Source organism: Puma concolor, chromosome D3, assembly GCF_028749965.1.
Source record: "Puma concolor isolate L17-30 chromosome D3, mPumCon1.1.hap2, whole genome shotgun sequence".
In the NCBI taxonomy this organism is placed as follows: Eukaryota; Metazoa; Chordata; class Mammalia; order Carnivora; family Felidae; genus Puma; species Puma concolor.
Window position 1 is genome coordinate 48,844,694 of NC_141678.1, and position 15,098 is coordinate 48,859,791.

General features: G+C 38.5%; 1 protein-coding gene across 2 annotated transcripts in view; it reads left to right on the forward strand.

Annotated features, from left to right (window-relative positions):
* The first annotated feature begins 6,229 nt into the window (after window positions 1-6,229).
* TAF4B (TATA-box binding protein associated factor 4b) overlaps window positions 6,230-15,098 on the forward strand; it is a 125,296-nt gene continuing 116,427 nt past the window's right edge. Inside the window, exon 1 of one of the 2 annotated variants that reach the window (XM_086682655.1) lies at window positions 6,230-7,060. In XM_086682655.1, coding sequence (XP_086538781.1) covers window positions 6,718-7,060 — 343 coding nt within the window. In that variant the 5' untranslated portion in view covers window positions 6,230-6,717. The remainder of the gene's footprint in view (window positions 7,061-15,098) is intronic. The other variant, XM_086682656.1, reaches the window with a different exon arrangement.

Sequence of the window (15,098 nt, forward strand, 5' to 3'; positions counted from 1 at the left end):
CAACTCTTCCTCTGGTTTGTTCTGCACCAGTCTCTCTGGCATTCTTTTAAGTCCTGGAACACTTCCCTAACTCCCTAGCTAAATTAGATCCTTTGTAGCATTCTTTTTTTCCTTTGTAGCATTCATCATAATTTGTAATTATATATGCAAACATTTATGTGTTCTTGTTTAATAAATATAAAATAAAAAATAAAATGACAATTACAAAGACATTTAGAAGTATGAAATTATGCACATGACCTGATTTAAATGTTTAGTTTAGGCATGGAAAATTACTTAAGTACAGTTGATTCTAAATGATATAGAAAACCATATGTATACTTCACATAGTGGTAAGACTATAATGGGCAAGGATTAGAAAGTAATATGCAAAATAAGAATTCAGGTGGAATGATGGAATTATAAATAGTTAAAAATAGCAATAGTTTTCTTTTTAGGCTCCTTTCAGTAAGAAAGAACAATAATCCTAAATCAAAGAATAATGAAAATAATTGCAATGTTAATGCTTAAAGGAACATATTAAATAAAAATCTGATTGCAGAGTAGAGAACAGAACAAAGGAGGGGCAATGCAGGAGTTATTGAGAGCACCCAGTGAGCATAATTTAAGTGAGTGTACTTGGGCTTGAACTAAGAGTAACAGTGGTAATGAGAGAAGTTGATGGATTCCAGAGATATTACAGATATGATGCCAGGATTGACAGGATTTAATGACTCACTGAAATGAGTGAAAAAGAGGGAAGAGTCAAGGTCAATCACTAATTTTACATCCTAGGCATATGTAAAACATTTGATTGTTTCACTGAGATAGGGAATCACAGGAGAAGCAGGTTTGAAGGTGGGATAATAAATTTAGTTTGAACTTGTGAAACATCCAGACAGAAGTAGGCAGCTGTCTATATAAGACTGGAGGCCAGCAGAGAAATCTGGGCCAAAGATAGATAGATAGGTCTGAAAATCATAAATATATAGATAGATGGAAATTAAGCCATCAAATTAAATGCTTTCACCCAAGGAAAGTACAGACTAAGAACAGAGAGCTGAAATATGGACTTCCTATTACTGTGTGGAGAATACACACACAAGACAAAACTCCTTTCCCTACTTCTCCGGTCTTTCCTCTCCTATCCTTCCCCTTATTGGCTTCTTTTTCTATGGTCTCTTTCCCCTGGAATGTATACTTCACAGGGACAGGGATTTCTATCTTTTATTTTTTTCATTGATATACTCTTTACTGTCAAGCACAGAGTAAGCATACAATGAACACTGGTTATGTGAATGAATGACTGAAGGGAGCCGGGAGGAGGATCTTCTAAGAAGGTATAATTCAAGAGAATGAGTGCTAAAATAGACAATACGAGTGAAAAGTTCTGTGACTGCAGAGTCTTCTAGAAAATAAAAGATCATTTGTGAGATTATGGCTTCTTAGGCCGTCATTACGTTTTCTATACTGAATTATGAAATGAAAGGAAGGGAGTACTCACACTTTTAAAAATGCCCATCTTCCCAGGTTAAGGCAGTGTTTGTAATAAGCTTCTGCCTGGCATAGCTTAGGCAGGCTAATATAGTTGCCCAGTTTCAGTGGTTTCCTGAGTGCTATGGCGGGTGGAGACCAGGGAGGACTTAGCTGTACTTAAAAGATTTCAGTTGTCGCTAAGAACATATATTTTAAGAAAAAGCTTGTATTAACTTCTGATTATGCAAATAAATTAGAAAATAAACAAATATAAAGAGAAAATGATCACTTAGAATGTCTCCAAATAGATGTCCTCTGTTAACAGTTTGGTTGTATAATCTAGATTTTCCTCTGAGCATATATCTACCCGCTTATTAGTTTAAAATTTTTTTAAGTTTATGTATTTATTTTGAGAGAGACAGAGACAGAGACAGACAGAGAGAGAGAGAAAGAGAAAGACAGTGTGCAAATGAGTGGGGGAAGGGCAGAGAGAGAGGGAGAGCCCAACATGGGGCTCCATCCCATACACTGTCAGATCATGACCTGAACTGAAATCAAGAGTTGGACGCTTAACCGTCTGAACCACCCAGGTGCCCACTCCCCAAATTTTTTTTTAACTTACAAAAAATAGAATCCTACTTTATATACTATTGTATAACCTCCTTTTTTCATTTAACAATATACCATGATCCTTTTTCCATAAATGTACAAGTATAAACTGAATGACTGATTCGTATTCCATAGTGTGATACATCTCTTACGATAGAATCTTTCAATCATATCCATTTTTTGTAGGAGCATTAAAAGTGTCTGAAACTTCATTAAACCTTTAGTGAAGGCATTAAAAATGGAAGTCATTAATGAAGACAAACTTAAGCGTTTAAGGTGCATTCCTTTAAGACGAAAGAAATGACAGAATGGTGTTATAGGAATGTGTTCTACTGCAGAAAAGTATTCAAATTTTTTTTAAAAATTTTTTTTTCAACGTTTATTTATTTTTGGGACAGAGAGAGACAGAGCATGAACGGGGGAGGGGCAGAGAGAGAGGGAGACACAGAATCGGAAACAGGCTCCAGGCTCCGAGCCATCAGCCCAGAGCTTGACACGGGGCTTGAACTCACGGACCGTGAGATCGTGACCTGGCTGAAGTCGGACGCTTAACCGACTGTGCCACCCAGGCGCCCCTTAAATGTTTTTTTATGTAAAAGCACAGATACTGGACCTGATTCAAGGTTCAGAACTTGAGGCCATTTGTTTCTGACTCAGTTTGAAGCTGAGGCCATCACCATCTTAGCCAAATAGTTAGGTTTTCTCAGGCAGATTTTTCAGCTGATTTCATTTCACAGATAAAGGCTTCCTGTTTAAAATCTACAGAGTAGTAAGCTTTTTTTTTTTTTAAGATTTAATTTTAAGTAATCTCTGTACCCAACATGGGGCTCAAACTCACAACCCCAAGATTAAGAGTTGCATTTTCCTTTTTTTTTTTTTTAGCTTTTTAGAAGTTTATTTATTTTTTGAGAGAGAGAGAGACAGAGCAGGAAAGGAGTAGAGAAAGAGGGAGAGAGAGAGGATCCCAAGCAGGCTCCACACTGTCAGCACAGAGCCAATGTGGGGCTTGAACTCACAAACCGTAAGGTCATGACCTGGGCCAAAATCAAAAGTCAGACGCCTAACCATCTAACCGACTGAACTGCCCAGGTGCCCCAAGAGTTGCATTTTTGGAAGAGACTGTAGGCATATGGAAAATCAGAAGGATAATAAGAGTAATTTTCATTGTCCACCCAATAATCATACCCTTAGCCTTTGGTTTTGCCCAAATTTAAGTGTGTGTGTATATGTGTGTAAAATAGTGAAATAATGGAAATTTAAATTCTGTATTTGTTCACAGTTTTGTTTCATTACCTGAATTGATGATCAGAGTATCTGGACAATTGACTTAGTCCCTCATTTACAAGGTGGTCTGAATGTTTGTGTCTCCCCAAAATTCATATGTTGAAAGCCCAATTCCCAAATGTGATGGTATTAACTAGGTGGGGCCTTTGGGAGTTGCTTAAATCATGAAGGTGGGACCCTCATGAATGGGATTTGTACCTTATGTAAGAGGCTCCAGAGAGAGTCTTTGTTCCTTCCTGGATGTGAGGATGTAGGGAGAAGTCTGTGATCTGGAAGAGAGCCCTCACCCGACCATCCTGGCACCCTGATCTGAGATTTCCAGCTTCCAAAACAATGAGCAATAAGTTTCTGCCGTTTGTAAGCCACCCATCACCTAATCCCCCTATGTGAAGGAGATTAAGAGGTACAAATATCCAGGGGTGCCTCATTAGTTCAGTCTGTTAAGTGTTGAACTCTTTCAGCTCAGGTCGTGATCTCACAGTTTGTGAGTTTGAGCCCTTTGTCCGGCTCTGCACTGACAGCATGGAGCCTGCTTGGGATTCTTTCTTTCTCTCTCTGTCTCTCTGCCATGCTCTCTCTCTCTCTCTCTCTCTCTCAAAATAAATAAATAAAAAGGTACAAACATCCAGTTACAAAATAAATAAATCATAAGTCATAGGGATGTAATATACAGTATAGGGAACAGTCAATAATGTTACAATAACTTTGTATAGTGACAATAACTAGACCTATCTAGGTGATCATTTCATAATGTATAAAGATACTAAATCGCTATGTCATATACCTGAAACTAATATAATATTATGTATCAACTTTAATTCAATTAAAAAAAAAAAAGCCACCAGTCTGTGATATTTTGTTACAGCAGCCCGAATGGACTAAGACAGAAGGTAAATGAATAAGTATTTTCAACAGCCTTAATTTTACAAATATTTTAACAGATAGACAAAATAAAATCAAGGTATAATCCTCCCCTGCATTTTTTTCTTTTCTTACATAAATAGATAAAATGCATTTTGCTTCCTATGTATGCTGCATTAATAGAAGTTTCTATAGAAAGGAAATGTAGTAAACATAATTATTACTAAACTCCAGAGTCAGGACGGTAGTTACCTGTGCTGGGTAAGAAGTATATTCTTTGTAACTAGAATATTAGAGTTCCCATCAATGACACAAATAATGAAGCAAATATAAACAAGTATAACAAAATGTTCAAGGTCACTTAAAGAGAAAGTGTACTTCCTCAGCCAAGCTTCTTTGTAGCTTGATTGAGGTTATTTACATATCTAAACAAAGTATGTGAGTTGGGGGTGGGGTCTAATGAAAGTTTGGAAAGGGAGAGTCATTAGAGCAAACTCTGAGTCTTCTGCGAGTATTTACTGAATTATACTGTAAGGAGAAAAAACAAGGCTAAACAATTTGCCCAGCTAGTAAAAAAGCAGATCTAAGATTCGAATCCATGAGACCGTTTTGCTTCACTGAAAATGTTGCATGGATCTATTTAATATTTACTAAACACCTTTTATGTGCAAGGCATTTTGCAAGGGCAGAGTGCATATATATGATGAATCAGATATTTGTGGAGATATAGAAAGAGATGTACTTTGCTTTCATACAGACTGTTTTGAATCCCAGATTCTTGGAAAATTAGTCTTTTAACTGCAGGTTTTAAGTTAGGACATTGAAGTGGTTGTTTCAAAAAAGAAAAAAAAAAAGAGAAAGAAACAAGAAAATGTATCTATTAGTGACCAGCACACAAGAGGCCCTCGATAAATTTAGTTTTCCTCTCCCCAATTCCACTATAAATTTTCTGGAAGCTATGTGATCAAGTAAGTCTTCATGGAATGGGGAAGTTTGTAAATGATTTGAGCCATAAGATGGGTTCTTGATTTGGACTGGTTGAGATGGCAGAAACAGCAAATGTAGTGAAGCGTGAGGGCTGTGAGTAGATCCTGTCCACTGGAGTACACAGGGAGAGAGAAAACCAGAAGCTGTAAAGGTCAGGTTGCCTGCCTACTTGCAAAATCTCCTTCCGTATAGTGTTGGGTCCTACAAACGTAGTATTATGACAAAAGCCTGAAATCAAGGCATCTTCTCTGACTAGATCTCTAAAAAGCAAGTTTCTCTGTATATTGGGCTTTATTGATTCATTTAACACTCTACACTTTTTCAAATAATATCTAAGATTGCAGTTAAGATCTAATTGCTCGAATCTGAGGATGTGGTAATCATAAGACATTGTCCCAGTTTTCAAGGAGAAAATGTTTACGTGTGTATAACAATTTAAATACGTTTAGAGGTGACAGACATCAATAGCCGCACAAAGGAAGAAAAAGATTTTCCCTTGGGGCAGTTCAGCTCTAAAGTCATATGAAAATAGACATATTTTACAGACTATAAAATTAGACGCCATTCTTACATATTTAAAATAAAGAAAAGGACAATTTTTCACAATGTCAACTGTAACTCTCGTTTGGCGACGCTGTAGGGCAAAGCCCGCAGAAAAACAGAGGAAGCGTGATTAAGTCTTACTGAGTTAAACCGCTCTCCGAAACCAGTCCGCCACATTTTTCCTTAAAAAAGTAGAAGCGTGTAGAAATTACACTCCTGGCTTTTAAAGGAACATACAACTGGGAATACCAAGAAGAGGAACGCGAATGTCGCAGTTCTCCAAGTGCGGCCCGCCCCTCCCACAAGGTAGATTTTTGGCAACTTGACCCACCTTCCTCCGGATTCTGGGGGAAGAGTCTAACGCCCTCTGGAGGCGTCCCTAGTGACGTCACGAGCGCGATTCCAGTATGTGGCCAATCACAGAGCCGGATTCCGGGGGAAGCCCGGGGCGGCGGCGGCGGCCTGTGCGCGTGCGCGAGGTCTCCGCGTGGCTATATAAACATGGCTGGCGTGGCCGCGCGCTGGGGCCACGCCGAGTGTGTGTAGGGGGCTTTGGGGCGCTCCGGGTTTGTAGTTTTTAAATTTCTGGCGGGGGAACTGGGGCGCAGAGTTTTTCTGGGTGGTGGGAGCCGAAGTGACGCCCTTCCGGGAACCGCGCAGCCGGGCTCCGCTGTAGCGGGACCCGAGGCTGAGGCGCCGGGCTGAGCCGGCGCACGTGTGAGCTCCCCGGAGGAAGCGGCGAGCTGCCGGGCAGATGTTGCTGCAGCCGGGGCCGCACTAATTGGAGGGAGGTCTGGGACGCGCGGGTCTGGGTCCAGCCGGCGTCCGTCACTGACTTCTGTGTCGCGGCCCCTGCGCCTCTCCCTAGCGATGCTGTGGAGCCGGAACTGCTCTGGAGTCGGCTGCAGCTTGTCAAGCCTTCCTTCGCCTCTGCTCCCGGAACGGCAGCGTCGCAGCTGTCGCTGATCCACCTGGGGGATGCCCGCGGGTCTCACGGAACCGGCCGGCGCCGCTCCTCCCGCCGGTGTGAGCGCCTCCGGGACCGTGACCATGGCCCCCGCTGGGACTCTCCCTGTGCGGGTGGAGAGCACTCCGGTGGCCTTGGGCGCCGTGACTAAGGCTCCTGTCAGTGTCTGTGTGGAGTCCACGGTGTCCCAGCCCCTGCGGCCCCCCGTGGGGACCCTGGTGACCAAAGTGGCTTCTGTCAGCGCTCTTCCTAAACTCAGCAGCGGTCCTCCGCTGCCTGCTCCTCAGATAGTCGCTGTGAAAGCCCCCAACACCACAACAATCCAGTTGCCTGCTAATTTGCAGCTTCCTCCAGGTATGTCGATCACCTTTTCCAGCTTTTCCAGCCAGTGGTGACACGGGAAACGTCGCAGCTCCGGATTGTGCCTTCATGGTGTTAGCTTTAAAAAACTCAGCTAAGAGAACCTTTCATAATCAACTTTGCAGGGCAGTGATTTGGCTTTACAACTGATATAGCCTCTTTGAGTCATTACTGCACAGTTTTTCTTTCCATATTTAAGGAAAGAATCTTTTCACCTAAGTGACACAGTGAAAGCTGGAACAGTATATTCAGGAGGACCTTTGAGGCACTAGCTCCTAGGTGGGGGAAGATAGAATATAACTAAAGTTTATTTTCATATGCAGAAGAGACCAATTTATATATCTACATGCTTAGATAACCTATCTTTTTTTTTTTTAAAGTTTAAGTTCTTGTGTGTTAAGACTAAAAGAGGATTTTAAATTTAAGCTAGCTAAAATAAGTTCACTGCTTTTCTGGTACCAGAAATGAGTAATGCTTCTTCCCTCACAATCTTTAGATGTGTGATGGTTGTAGTTTTCAGTTAGAAGATTACCACTCGTTCCCAGCAAATGCCAGAGTTGACTGATCAGAGGCATGCGATTCTTAAATCTGAAGCAGTGTGTGAATGCTGCAGTTAGCCTGTGACCACTTTTTATGGAAGGGTCTACATGTTTGGGCTGTTTTTCATGATTTACGTAAAGATTTTGCTTTGTGACTCTTCAGCATATTGTAAATTTGAGTGTTCTGCTTTCTTTCCTCAACTGAAGGTGTCTTGGAGTTTTCAGTCGGGAAAAAAGGCACATCTCACATTCTTTGGAGTGAACTCTCCTCGTAATTATATTGTCTTCTGTTTATTTTATTAGTAGTATTTGGATCTCAGACCTGCAAAGATGGTATAGGAGTGAAGCATTTGATTCAAAATTTCAGTATCCCCTAGCAAAATGATAGGGGCTCTTTTGTAGCCAATGTTCTATTTGATCAAGAATGTTGTGGAAAGATCATGTTCTTCACTTTTGATGAAGTTCTGTTTCAGTTTTGTATTCTACAAGATATATATATATATATTTAAGGCTATGGCGTGTATGCCACTGGATACATTTTCTGCCGGTTCTAAATTGTCATCCTGCATATACTTGTAAAGTACTTAATGAATGTGTTTGAATGAAATCACCTCCTAATTTGTTAAAAACTAAATTCTTGTCAGTGAAGATTGTTTAGAAACAGTCAAAAAAGTATTAAAATAGAGGAACTGTCGAGAGTGAAAACTTGCTGGTAAGTGGAAACTAATCAGTAATCACTGGTATACGTGCTATACACACTTTCATATTTATATTCTTTTTGTTGGTCATAATAGGTAGCAAATAAGGAAAGGTTTCTAAGCGTAAATAATTTGTCCAATGCCAGACACCTCATGGGTGTCAGAGGGAATTTGAATCCAGGTCTGTTTACTTTTTTTTTTTTTTTAACGTTTATTTATTTTTGAGACAGAGAGAGACAGAGCATGAGCAGGGGAGGGTCCGAGAGAGAGGGAGACACAGAATCCGAAGCAGGCTCCAGGCTCTGAGCCATCAGCACAGAGCCCGATGCGGGTCTCGAACTCACAGACTGTGAGATCATGACCTGAGCCGAAGTCGGCCGCTTAACCGACTGAGCCACCCAGGCGCCCCTGGGTCTGTTTACTCTTTACACACTATGCTTACCACTTGGTGTGTGTGTAGACTATGCCTAATTGAGTATCAGAGCTAAGAGTGACAGAATTTTAGAGCCTAATCTTTTGTACACAAAGAAACCAAAACTGAAACTTACCAGAGCTGCATAGCCATAAACCAAGACCACAACCTAGGTGTGCACTACAGTAAAAACACTTTAGGTTATTGACCATGGAGAAACTTCCACTACAGAGGACATAAACTGCCTTTAGGAATTGTTATTTACAGAGGAGGTGGGAAGATGCTTTGAAGAGCAGCTTTTGGGAATTTCAGCTGGTAGGTGGCAGAAAAGCATACTAACATTTGTGCTCTCGTTAGTGCACAGTAAGATAACCAATAGTTGAGGAATGAAATGAAAAAACAGTAAAAGTTATGAGTCTTGTACTATTTATTTTATATCCTGAGGATTAGCAATTGATTACTCAGGGATGCTTAAGACATAGAAGTCCACTCTTCTTTTTCCAAGATAATGAATACTTTAAGTATTTCATTTCTGTTTACTTCAGCATTTTCTCAATGAACAGAACTGGTTTTTAAAAATATACGTATGCACCACAAGTTTTTCTAGGGAGCAGGGGCTGGAAATAAAAAGGGGAGGCATTGTGAGGAAATGAAAGAAGCTGTAGCAAAGCTCTGAAAATTATTCTGTTGAATGTTTTTGGTAATTTCTTTGGTCTTCTTGGTCTTCTCTTTTTTGAACATGTGGGATTTTAGGCCAAACTGTGGCTCTTTCTGTTTTTGGTATTCTGTGTCTCTTCTGTCACTTGTTTGAGAATGATGATCAAGGATTTGGTTGCTTCTGTTAGGTCATAAACTGTGGTAGATTCTGTTTGATGGTCGTACTGTACAGAAGTTAGTGAAAGTAACTTGTAAAATGCTTCAGGTCTTTTTTCATCACCTCCTTCATGCTGAGACATGGCATAGGATTTGGATCTTAGATTCTTGAACCAGTTACTGGAAAAGCAAGTGCTTCTTGTTTCTACCCTGGCTTCATCAAAAGGATATTACATGAGGGTAGGGACTCTTGGCTTTATTATCCAGGGTATTGCATGACGGTAGGGACCCTGACTTTATTATCCAGCACCTAGCTAAGTTCCTTGCTCAGAGGAGGCTGGAGAATTTGAATGCACATATTAGTATATGTGGAGAGATCAGAGGGCAATAGGGCTGCAACCCCTAAGGGGTTCCGAGGGCCATTACACATATCAGTGTATTTTATTCTTGATTGCTTTGCTTATTCTGCTTATAAAAGTGACATATGTTCTTGTAAAAAAAAAAAAAAAAAAAACACAACAATACTGAAGTGTAATACACCCTTCACCAGAGTATTACTATTAACAATTTGTTATCCTTTTCATGTTAGTACGTATAAATCTTCCTCATTTTTAAAAAAATTCCTTAGTAGTCCATTGTATCAAAGTACCATCATTTTTTGACCACTCTCCTGTTCCTAGACATCGATATTGTTTGCACTACTTTCTGTTATTATAAATGATGTTATAATAAACATCTTGGTGTATTTTTGCGCAGTTCTATAAATGTGTATTTTAAAGAATAAATTGCTAGAAGTGGAATTGCTGGTTCAAAAGGTAATCTTTTAATAGGATTACCAAATTTTTATCCCCAGAAAATTGTTCAAATGCGTAATCAACAATGTTAATACTTAATTTTAAAAGGGTACCTATGGAATCCAATAGTGATTTTCCGGACTTAACTTTAATTAACGTTAATAAAAGATGAGCCCTATAATTGAGTGGAGAGAGATAGACTTTAAATGTAGAAAAATGTGGCTGGATGATAATGTTATAGATTTTTTTACTAACTGAATAACTGTGCCCAAGAGGGCTCTTGTTTTTGTGAAGTAAAGTAAGTATATAGTATACGATAGCTGGGAAGGTGTAGTTCAGGGCCACAGAGTAAGGAATAAGTGTGCTGATCAAATTTGTAGATAACAAGGGGCTTGGAGAGTTAGCCTTTGTGGAAAGTAGTGAAGTGTAGCAATATAGGGCAGAACATTGGCCTTGGCATCAGACCTGGATTTGAATCCCAGCTCTATCACCTATTAGCTTTGTGATCTTGGGCAAGTTTATTAACCTCATCCTCAATATCAGTTTTCTTATGTCTAAAATTGGATCATACCTTCTTCACAGAAGTATCATATGGATTAACTAAGATAAGTATATAGGTCTACATGTTGCAGAATTCTAGGGAACACCATTTGTGTGGAATACAGAGTTGCATAGCAGGCATGTCTGCAGTATTTAAGGTACCTGTATAGCAGTTGGCTATAGGTACTCTGGACACTGTTGATCTAATACGTATGACATCCACCAAATTCACTGTAATTTAAGAGGTTGGATTTCTGGGTGGCTCAGTTGGTTAAGCATCCGACTCTTAATCTAACTCAGATATTGATCTCAGAGTCATGAGTTCAAGCCCTGCATTGGTCTCCATGCAAAAAGATGGATTTTGAAATAACCTCAATGTCTATGTGTCCCCATTTTTATATGTTTGTTATAGACAATTTGGAAAATACTGAAAAATTATCCTCAGATATTTTAAGTGTATCTTTTAGTCTCTCCTTTTTTTATGTAAACGTTATGGAGCTACAGTTTTTTACATGTACATTTATTTTAAAATGGAAACCATTTACAGTAAGTTTTGAAAAATTTGACAAAGGTATAGCCACCATTCCAAGATATAGAACATTTCACTCCCCTAAAGCTTTTAGTTTCTTTGAGAAAAAAATGTATGTGTGCTTCCTCTAATTTTACATAATTGGGATTCTATTGTATAATTTTTATATCCTGCTTTTCACTTACCATTATATAGTGACTATTTGTATTTTATAACCTCAGAAACTTAATTTTAATGGGTGTGTAATCCATTATTTAACATTTTCTCTATTCATTTAGGTTGCTTATACTTTTTTTGTTTAAAAAGTTACTTATAGGGGCACCTGGGTGGCTCAGTTGGTTAAGCATCTGACTTCAGCTCAGGTCATAATCTTCCAATCATGGGTTCAAGCACTGCATCGAGCTCTGTGCTGACAGCTCAGAGCCTGGAGCCAACTTCTGATTCTGTGTCTCCCTTTCTGTCTACCCCTCTCCCACTTGTTCGTTCTCTCTCTCTCTCAAAAATAAACATTAAAAAAAACTAAAAAGAAACATTAAAAAAAGAAAATTACTTACAAATAAAAGTATATCAAATGTTCTGTATTTAGATTGTGGTGTGTGTGTTGATTATTTTCTTGGGACAGATAATAAGAACTTTGGAATTTCTGGATCAAGGAAATAAGAGTGCTTTAAAGTTATTCATATATTTTTTTAACTTATATATGTCAGTGTTAAGTATATGCTAGGTTCTATGCTCATTACCTTGAATGCAGTAGTAAATAAGGTAGACACAGTTCCTCTCCTGAAAATCAAATAGATTCTGAGAATTTCCATAGATAATTCCGGGCTTAATTTTTCTCCAACAGTATTATTTTTGTAAACTAATACATGCACATATAAAAACAAATATGACAAGTTAAAAAAAAAGTAAAATCACCTGGAAACATCCTACTTTTAAAAGGTGAAATTTAGTAAAGGTAAATAGAAGTTCTGTTTTGACAAATCAACGGTGTAAATGGAGGATAGAGGAGATGTGCCATAACTGAGAGTAGAATCTGGGATAAAAACTTACTGATTGATTTTAATTTTTTCTTTTACTCACTCAAAGAATTATTAGACTGAGAGAGAAATTTAAGTGACTTTAAGCTCAATAAGGGAAACTGATTTGAAAAATTAAAGGAATTGGGGCCATGGTGCCTGAGCAAGAATACAACTTTGGGTATGTTTAGCTGCCTTTAAGTGTTCAAAGTGCTGTCCTATGGTAATGAAAGTAAGCTTATTTTGTGAGATTGCACAAGGGAACATCCTATCTCTGAATATTAATGGGAAGAATATTTTGATTCCATATTAAGGAATAACTTTGTATTTCTAATCTACTTATGAAGCAGGGGCATTTATACCTCTCTACCTTCCTAATTCTGGACTTATTTCAATAGAGACTAGAAGGTCACCAGTCAGGCAGTTATGTATAGATGTGAAGTTATAATAGATGAATTCTAAAGTTTTTCTGATTCTTAGATTTGGATGGGCCTGCTATTCTTTCAGTATTTATTTACCATTGCTGGGAATATGGACAAATTAGAACCACCATCTGGATCAACTTGCAACCAAGACAAAATAGGAAAGGCAACTTGGCATATAATAGTTCACTGGGCAGATGAATAGAAGTATGTTAAATTATGTACCAGATAGAAGGTGGATACCAGACCACTTTATACTTTTTTTTTTAATTTTTTTATTTTTTTTAGCGTTTATTTATTATTGACAGGCAGACACAGAGCATGAGCAGGGGAGGGGTAGAGAGAGGGGGAGACACAGAATCCGAAGTAGGCTCTAGGCTCTGAGCTGTCAGCACGGAGCCTGACGCAGGGTTCGAACTCACAAACTGCGAGATCATGACCTGAGCTGAAGTTAATGACTTAACCAACTGAGCCACCCAGGTTCCCCTACACTTTAATATCTTAATATTTTTAGAGGAAAGGTGCTCTGTAACCTAATGTGTAATTTTTTTTTTAACATTTCTGTAGGATAAGTAGGCAAAACTGTGTATCCTTTTATGTTTGGGAAATGAATCATATTAGGATTTGATTCAGAGGCTTGGTAGGTGGTTTTCACAAAAGAGACTAATGTTCAGTTTCCTTTGTATGTTTTTAAGTGCGTTTCACTAGGTTGTTGCTCATTGGAATTGGACTTTTGGGATAAACACTTCAGTCAGAAGAGCATTGACTTTAGATGAGCTCTTGTTATTTTATTCTCAGTATTGTCTGTCTGCAACTATTCTAATATTACTTCCTACTGCTGTTTTGAGTACTTACTAGAAGAAAAGTTTGTATTGTAGACCTTTTGACATTAATAACAACTACTACAATTGATAACTTTAAAATTCAAAAGTCTGCTCAAAAGTATTGTCTTATTTAATCCCCTTTAATGATCCCTCAAGGTAAGTAGTAAGTCTCTTGATCCACAAATATGAAGTGTCCATTTATTTAGGTCTTTTTTTTTTTAATGTGTATTTATTTGAGAGAGAAAATGAGTGAGGGAGGAGCAGAGAGAGAGGGAGACACAGAATCAGAAGCAGGCTCCAGGCTCGAGCTCTCAGCACAGAGACCAATGAGGGGCTTGAACTCACGAACCGTGATATCATGACCTGAGCCGAAGTGGGACACTTAACTGACTGAGACACTTGATTTATTTAGGTCTTTAATTTCCTTCAACAGCATTTTGTAGTTTCTAGGGGTACCTGGGTGGCTCAGTTGGTTAAGTGTCCCACTCTTTATTTCACCTCAGATCATGATCTCAGGGTCATAAGATCCAACCCCCCACCCCTGCTCCAGGCTCCACCAATAAGTGTAGATACTGCTGAAGAGTCTCTCTCTACCCATCCCCTGCTCACGTGTCAACGCCCTCTATTTCTCTCTCAAAAAAAATTTAAATAGCTTTGTGTAGTTTCCAGAGTATTGGTGTTATACTTACTTTGTTAAACTTGCCAGTATATTATTCTTTTTGGTGCTGTTGTAAATGAAATTGTTTTCTTTGTTCCGTTTAGTCATTCATTGCAAATGTATATAAAAATACAGCTGATTTTTATATATTCTGTATCCTGCTGCCTAGCTGAACTTGTTTATTGGTTTTAATATTTTTTCATGGATTTATAGGATATCTGTATATAAGATTGTATTATCTGTGAATGGATAATTTTACTTCTTTCTTTGGATGCCTTTTATTTCATTTTCTTGCTTAATTGCCCTGGTTAGAACTCTGAATACAATGTGGAATAGAAGCAGTGATTGCAGGTATCCTTGTCTCATTCCTCATCAGTAATCTTTGTCTTGTTCCTAATCTTAAAGGGAAATCATTTAGTCCTTCACCATGACGTATGATGTTAGGTGTGAGTCTTTTATAGATCTCCTTTATCAGTTTGAGGAGGTTTGCTTTTATTCCTATTTTATTGAGTGTTTTCATCATGATAAAAGGGGTGTTAGATTTTGTCAAATGCTTTTTCTGCATCTGTTGAGGTGATCATGTGGTTTTGTCCTATTTTGATAGGTTGTTTTGTAGTAACTTTTTTATGTTAGACCAGCCTTATGCAGTGAGATAGATATTACGTGATATTACTTTTTTGTGCTACTGGATTCAGTTTGCTAGTACTTTGTTGGAAATTTTTGTATCTATATTCATAAGACATATTGGTCTCTGTTTTCTTGTGATGTCCTTGTCTAGTTTTGGCAT